Here is an 8,296-nt window from a genome sequence, read left to right on the forward strand (position 1 = left end):
GGATTTTGAGATTGATGGGTTTGCTTTGTTATTGTTGTTTTGGGCATTGAATTGAGTTGTTATCAGTATTGAACTGCTGTCTGCGTTGCCGGTTGTTCAGTTATAGCCGTTATGCCGTCGGTTTGAGTTTTTGGAGATTTTGAACCGTTTTTGAGTTTGAACTTGGCTTGTAAGTTGATCGTGGTTATTGATCAATCATCTCTTGTATCTGAACAGATTCGTTTGGAGTTGTCAAGCCCAGAGTTAGCAGCTGTTTGATCGTTTCAGAGAATTGGACGAAGAACGGTATAAAGAGTTTTCCTTGAACCGTTGCCTTGTTGTTGTTAGATTGTGTAGTTGTTTATACAATCTCTTTTGTAGCTTATTTAGAGTTGGAGCTACTGCATTGAAAGGTAAAAGCAGTCATCGTAGCGGGATAGCATACTCGGGACTGTGGTTCTCGAGTTTTCCCTTTTGAAATCTCATACTTGCATCTACACTTGTTCTAGCATGAGGAACTTGTGTATTGTTTGATTGTATTGGTTTTTGTTAAAAGGATTATGTTTTATTTTTCTGTTATGCATTCATCTTGAGCCAATCTTGTTTCAGCGGGCAGAACCGCCCTTTTTGTTTAGACGTTTGGGAACTATGATTGAGTGGCCCAGGTCGTAGTCGTTTCGTCTGGTGCTAGCATACTCATTATAGTTGCTCAAAGTCTAGAGGAGTGAGATACGTGGCACCACCTCGATTGGGAGAGTCGGTGAGTTGTTACGTGATCTTATCCTCGGGATCCCAAAGGCACAGCAGCAATCCCTCGTTATCAGATTTGATATCCCTGTTTAAAGACATGCATTTCATTACGATGTTTTGATTTCGTTATTGTATTGAAAGCATGTTTGTTACTTGTATTACTTGTTATGTTGCTTTTGCTGGGAATGTCGTTCTCACCGGTTATCCGGCTGTTGCTTTGTTTTGTATGTGTACTTGGCAACAGGTGGGGCAGGAACAAGTCAGAAGAGGCATGGTTAGCTTCGAGGGCAAGTAGTAGAAGTGAGACTCGGTTTAGAAGTCGAATTAGCATGTTTATCTAGTTTAAGATTGAAGCATGTTAGAACTCGAACTTGATATGTTTTGTTATTCGAATTAGTTTGTATTCGGATTGTAATCTGAAATCGAAGTATGTTGTGGTTGTATCGATTTAGACTTCTGGTTGTTTTTAGGCCTTCTGAAAGCATGACTTGTTATGACATGTTTCCCTACACCCTGTTATTGCATTTGTATTTGAAAGCATGTCGGACCAAGCGCGGAATCCTTTCTTTTTTTTTCTGCACAGGCCTTCCGCGCGTGGGCGAGGCGTTCCTCGCGCGCGCGCAAGGCCTCCGTTGGGCCTCGGAATTGTTTGCCCGCGCGCGCGCGAGCTTGGTTCCTCACGCGGGCGCGCGTCGTTTTAAAAAAAAAAAAAAAAAACTTTGACTTGTTTTACTCTTGGATTCTTGTTCGCTTAATTGTTGTTTAATCCGAGATTAGTGGTTTAGAATCGAGGTCTCACATCATGTCACTATGTTTAATATTACGTGCAGTTAGGTCTGAGAACAAAAGGCTTAACTCGGTCAATGCTTCCCAAACCTCCTTGGGTAACAACTCCTTGAATGCTACAGGTATGAGTCGTTGCATGAATACGTGACAGTCGTGGCTCTTCATACCGAACATCCGCAATTTGTTCATGTCCACGCACCTAGACATGTTCGACGCATAACCGTTCGAAAAACGGACATCCTTAAGCCATCTACAAAGTACCTCCCTTGCACCACGATCCAGAGTGTATCCGGCCTTAGGATGTCTACTTGTAGACGCATCAGGATGTAACTTAGGTCTAATACGCATTTCAACGAGATCAGCCCTTGACTTTGCATTGTCTTTCGTACGCCCAGGAACATTCATGATTGTGTTGAAAACATTGTCAAAAACATTCTTCTCGACATGAATCACGTCCAAATTGTGTCTGATCATATTTGTACGCCAGTACGGTAACTCCCATAGAATACTACGCCTTCTCCAACCACATTTTGCAAACTTACATATATCTCTGTTTCTATTCTTTGCATCGACATCGTAGGACGGTAGAAAACCATAATTATCTAACTCATTAATCAATTCAGTACCTGTCCTAATGGCAGGAGCTGGATGGTAAACCGTTCTTCCACGTATGAACATGTTTTTCTTGCGCCTTAGTGGGTGATCATCGGGCAAAAACTTCCTGTGGTTGTCAAACCATGAAGTCTTTCCACTGTGAACTAGTGTAAATGCTTTCGACTTAGACATGCAGTGAGGACATGCTTGTTTCCCAGCTGTGCTCCATCCTGAAAGCATCGTGTACGCTGGGAAATCACTTACGGTCCACATCAAAGCTGCTCTCAACGTGAAGTTAGACTGCGAGTGTATGTAGTATGTGGCAGCACCATCGTACCAAAGTTTTCGAAGCTTGGCGATCAATGGTTGCAAGAAAACATCAAGCTTATCCTTTGGGTTACTCAGTCCAGGTGCGATGACAGAAAGAAACATTACCTCGTCTTTCATACACATCCAGGGTGGCAGATTATATGGGGTGACAATGACAGGCCACGTTGAGTATTGTTGTCCGGTTTGACCAAATGGTTGGAACCCATCAGTTGAAATTCCTAACCTGACATTCCGGATTTCATCCGCAAACCCCGGGTGGGTTTCATCAAAATGACACCATGTCGGAGAATCTGATGGGTGCGTCATTGTGTCCCCATCGAAATGGTGGTCGTGATGCCATCGCATATGTGAAGCAGTCGCGGTAGATGCATATAACCGTTGGAGACGAGGAGTGATAGGAAAATAGTACATCCTCTTGTATGGAGTTTGTTTACTATGATTATGGTTTTCCCGCCGGCGAGACGGTTTGTAACGAGGATGTTCACATATCTTACATTCAGTTAGGTCGGAATCTATACCCCAGTAAATCATGCAATTATTTTTACATGAATCGATTTTCTCGACGGGGAGACCTAGATCTTTGATAAACTTCTTCGTCGAATTGAAACTGGAAGGCATGTGGTTTTCAGTAGGACATAACTCTGACATTAGTTTGCACATGTCGTCGAAGTTTCGTTCGGACATATTGTGCTCTTGCTTCATCTTTAATAACCTTGCAAGTACGGACAGCAAAGAGTGGCCGTGTGGATTCCCTTCCCAGATTGCTTTCTCCGATGATTTTATGAGGTCATATAGACCTTTGATGTAGGTGTTTGGTGTTTCTACATGCGCGCTATTGGGGTCTACATATTGCGGACCTTCTCCATTATAATGTAATGGTATTTCAAAACCAAAATCATTGGGAGTATTGAAGAAATTTGCTTGATCGTAAATATTAAAATTGTTAGGCAAATGTATGTGCTCTGTGCCCGTACTCCGGTTAGGAGCCCTCGAAGAAGATGGAACATCTTGATTTGTATTTGAAAAATTTGGACGAATATAAACTTCTCCGTGTAGATGCCAATTGTAATATTTCGGTACAAAACCATTTCGACCTAAGTGAACTTTCACTGTGACCGGATCTAAGAACACCTTGTTCTGGCACTTTTTGTCGTTACAAGGACAGTACCGTATTTTACCCGATGATAAATATTCAGCATGTGTAAGAGCAAAGACAATGAAATCTTCTACACCATTAATATAATCATCAATAACATATCCGTTCTCAAATCTACGATACATCCACCGTCTGTCAGTGTTATCCATATTCTCCTACAAAATTAAATGAAGGAGTAATTAAATACTTGAAGGATTATTTATATTTAATATTTTGCATATATATGCTCTATATGAAAATATGTATAGAAATATATTTTAATTTGTAGCAATACACGGTTAAAGCAATTATCATTTAGAATATTTATATATGACATATTTCATATAGATATATTTCAATATATCATTACAATCCATATACACAAAGAACATATTAAAAACAAAGAAATCAACAAAATGGGAAAAATAAAATATATCAATAATTCAATGAACAACAACATCCAACTTTGTAGTTACTTCCACGGTTCAGTAATTTGCAATAAGATGCAAAAATCTTCGATGAAAAACGCGCTGCTGCCGCGGGATTATATTGGGTTCCACCTTACCAAATTAAAATTTAAAAAAAAATGTACTAGTACAATGCTTCAAACAACACGATTTCAGAACTCCTCTCCGATGTAAATTACGAAATCCGACGAAGAACAAATTGCCGGTCAAAGGTTAAGAAGTTTGAGAGAAGATATAGGAAGAGGGAGGTAGAAAGCTAGCTGAACACGGGATGGGAGAATTAGTGGAGCCGAGGAATATAAAATATCTCAAATAACCACGGTTTTTAAAAAATCGTGGTTAATTGAACCACCCTTCTAGAAAAGCGTGGCTTACTTGAACAAGTTTTTTTGACATTATATAAAAAAGTTTACCTATTAACTTTTTTCTTGCAATGTGTTTTTAATAAGAAATAATTTATTAACCACAAATAAATATCCACATATGATATATAATCCAAACCATTTATCAATTGAAAACCGATCTTGTCAACAAATTAATTTGGAATAAATATTTTATTAACGAAATATAAATTAATTCGCAAAACAAAATGATAATGAAATAGAACTAATTTTGAGAATAATTATATAAAATAATTAATCAATAACAATAATATATTCGATAAGTGTTTTTGCTAATTTAGCCACGGTTTTTTTAAACCGTACTTACTTAACCACGGTTTTTTAAAGCAGTGGTTATTCATCCACGGTTTGAAAAACCGTGGCTAAATTTTGCCATGATTTATAAGAAACCGTGGTTAATTAATCACGATTTAAAAAATAGTGGTTAATTTAGCCATGATTTTTTCAAACCGTGGCTATTTTTAGCCACGGTTTAAATAAAATCGTGGCTAAACAACCACGGTTAAAAAAACGTGGTTAAATTTAGCCACGATTTTTTATAACCGTTATTACTTAACCACGGTTTTTTAAAACCGTGGTAATTTAACCACGATTTTTTCAAACCGTGGTTAAGTTCTGCCACGGCTTAAAAAAACCGTGGTTAATCATACACGGTTTTAAAAAACCGTGGTTAAATTAGGCACGATTTTCTAAAACCGTGACTAAATAGCCACGATTTTTAAAAACCGTGGCTAATTAACCACGGTTTTTTTAAACCGTTGCTATTTAACCATGGGTTTATAAAAACCGTGGCTAAATTAACCACGGTTTCAAAAAACCGTGGCTAAATAGCTTTTTTTTTTGTAGTGACATGTGGTCTTTTTTCCTGGAACAAAAATTATATAAAGCGATACTAATTGGAATGTCATATATTGTAAATTAGTGGTCAACGAGAATGTCCATAGCAAATTTTCTAATATTTCGAATATATGAGATCGGTATTATTTCCAAAGAATTTAGCTATTTAATTTTTATTTTATCGTGTTATCTCTTAAAAAAAATTTATCTTAGTTGGTAAAGAAAATTGAATTTTTGGTCCTTTATTTAATTTTTATATATTATTTTTGTTATTTTGATCATCTATATTATAAAAATTCATAATGAAAATCGTTCTAAAAATAGGGGAAAAAAAGGAAAAAAAGAGAATTTAGAAGCTCTTGTTCTATTTCCATAAATAATATTTATGGTTTTAACTACAAATAAATTTCATCGTATAACGAACAATAATAAAATTAATTTCAAAAAAGCAAAAAACAATATAATCGTATTTAATTTTAAAGAATTATTAATTATGTTTATAATGAGAACATAGATTTATACATGAAACATCTGAAATATAATTATTTATTAATTCATCAAATTATTAGTCTAGAAAATTGACTCAAATCGGTACTAAGAAAAAAATATTATTTTATGGATTTATCAATTTATAAGAATTACATTTCTCACCCACTATTATTTTGTCCACTTGATTGAAATGAGCTTCCATTTTCTTTTAAATAATGAATATAAGTAAATTACTTCTAGAAACATAAATTTTCACCTAGTGAAGTTTTAAATGATAATAATAATAATAATAAAATTAATCCACATAAGATTTTCAAGTTTGTAGTGTAGATGAACTTTTGGCCAAAAATCAGGAGTTCAATTCTCTTTACCAACACTTTCTTAGACAAGTCCATCACGGTTTGCCCAGTATGTTGCCTTGTGTGGTCTACCATGATTTACATGGCTAACGTAGTTTGCAGACTATTACGTTATTCCGGATATGATAACGGCTGCAGGTTCACACGTAAAAAAAAAAATTTAAAAATAAAAATAAAAAAATAAAAAAAGTAAAACCCATTACTATAAGTTTCACGGTTGTGTCGATGCTGCACAAAGGGTCGTGGCAAACTTTCATTGGCCAAAATCATGTTGGCCCCACATGATTTGATGTGGGGCCCGCATAATTTGGCATGTGTGGCCAATTTCTGGCCACACAGCTAGAGTAGGGTACTACCTCCACTCTAGCATTGACTCAACCAAGTTTCACATCAGTCTACCTTATTCAATCAACTTTTTCCATTGTTGAAGTTTTACCAAGCTTTCTCCAAGTCCTTTAGTTATGGCATCTGCAGCTGTAGCTTCTCTTACCAAACTCGTAAACCATATCTTACCCAATTTTCAATCCTATTTCCTTCTTTGTCCCAGAAAAAAATGTCATCCCTCCATGACAACCTCGTTTTCTTGCAATATTTTCTTCAAAATTTCCCGGAAAACAGTGGCGAATGGGATGTTCCTGAAATAAACAGTGTACGTAGTTTGTTATATGAAAAGAGGCAGTGTTGTACTTGGTGTTGTAACACCAACAACAACACAGTGCAGCGGAAATTTAAAGCGTAAATAAAACACAAGTAATTAATTTTGCACGATTATTTTCTTATGGCTAATTATCACTAGAAAAAGTAAAATCAGTCTTACAAAGCAATACTAGTGATTTTACGAAAAAACAATAAATCCTAAACTTCTCAACAAGTTGAGAAATCAAACTTGCATCCTAAATAAATCAGAGTAAAATAAATCAGATGCAACTTCCGTAGCCTAAATTGAATAAACACAACAAATCTTCGAACAACACAGTTCCCACAGTGTTGTCTCTGATGTCTTCAACACTAACGACAACACGGGGACATGCAACAACAAAGGTTGCAAAACCTTTCTTCAGAATCTTTGAATTCTTCAATGAAATTCTTCAGTCGATGCTCTGAGAATTATATGTCTGAAGCTCTCTTTGTTTGTGCACAAAATCCCTTTACTTATAGATAAGTGTTTACGCACAGAAGAGATTTCCTTATAGAGACCTACACAATTAAGAAAATAAGTGTTTATTAGGAATATAACTCTATTAAGTATTAACACACATATCTTGATAATATTTACTAACCATAAAACTCTTCAATTCGATATCAAGATATAATTTAATAAAGTTAAATATCTATTCTAAATATATTATCGAGATCAAAGAATATTTAACCATATCATATCAAATCTTTTGCCTTGAAAGCAAAATTCAATATTATAACTAACACGCTTAAGGAAAAAAATTTCAAGGAATTAAAATTCCTTTCAATCTCTCTCTTTTTGCATTTCTGGACAAAACCTGCACAAACAGTTTTAAACATAAACTCCCCCTGAGTTTAAAATAATTCTCTCCCTGAATTGTAAGTCTCCCCCTGAAGGTGTTGTCCCTCATGTTGGAAACACTAAGGATAACATCAACTTTAACACTTAGGGATTCTAGAATTCACATATCAGAGCATAAGTGGGGTAGAATTTGTTAGTTTAGATAAAGTATATTAGTGCAGTTTAGGCACATAACTAGAGCAAAACAAAAATAGATTTATTAATCATAAAAAGCGAAACTAAACAACTAAGCAAAGATGAGAGAAGTTCACAAAATATAAAACTGATCACTATCGGATCCTTCTTGAGTAGTAGCTTTATCCTCAGCATCTTTTGTCCCAGATGGACTAGCTTCATCATCTTGTGCACTATCTCCCCCCTTTTTGGCCAGAAATGCCAAGCTGACGCCTACAATCAGCCAGCAAAGCGCTGTTGTGAGACTTCGATTCTAAACATCTAATCTCAGATTAAACAACAATAGAGCATATAAGATCAAAGATTAAAAGCAAAGAAAGTTTTTTTTTAAAAAAAAAGGGGTGCCGCGCTCGGGAGGTAGAAAACTACCGCTCGGGCACGGCCAAAACAGCAGCCCTGCTGCTTTGCTCAAAAGGGGGTGCACTCGGTCTGCTAAAAACTGCAGATCAGGCGCC

The 8,296-nt window shown here is 36.1% G+C and overlaps 1 protein-coding gene across 1 annotated transcript; it reads right to left on the minus strand.

The window, feature by feature from the left end:
* Positions 1-1,524: 1,524 nt before the first annotated feature.
* LOC140861270 (uncharacterized) lies at positions 1,525-3,744 on the minus strand. Its single transcript, XM_073264284.1, has one exon. It carries the CDS (start codon positions 3,742-3,744, stop codon positions 1,525-1,527), a length of 2,220 nt encoding a protein of 739 aa, XP_073120385.1.
* Between the last annotated feature and the right edge of the window lie 4,552 nt (positions 3,745-8,296).

Source organism: Henckelia pumila, chromosome 4 (genome assembly GCF_033568475.1).
Source record: "Henckelia pumila isolate YLH828 chromosome 4, ASM3356847v2, whole genome shotgun sequence".
Lineage (NCBI taxonomy): Eukaryota > Viridiplantae > Streptophyta > Magnoliopsida > Lamiales > Gesneriaceae > Henckelia > Henckelia pumila.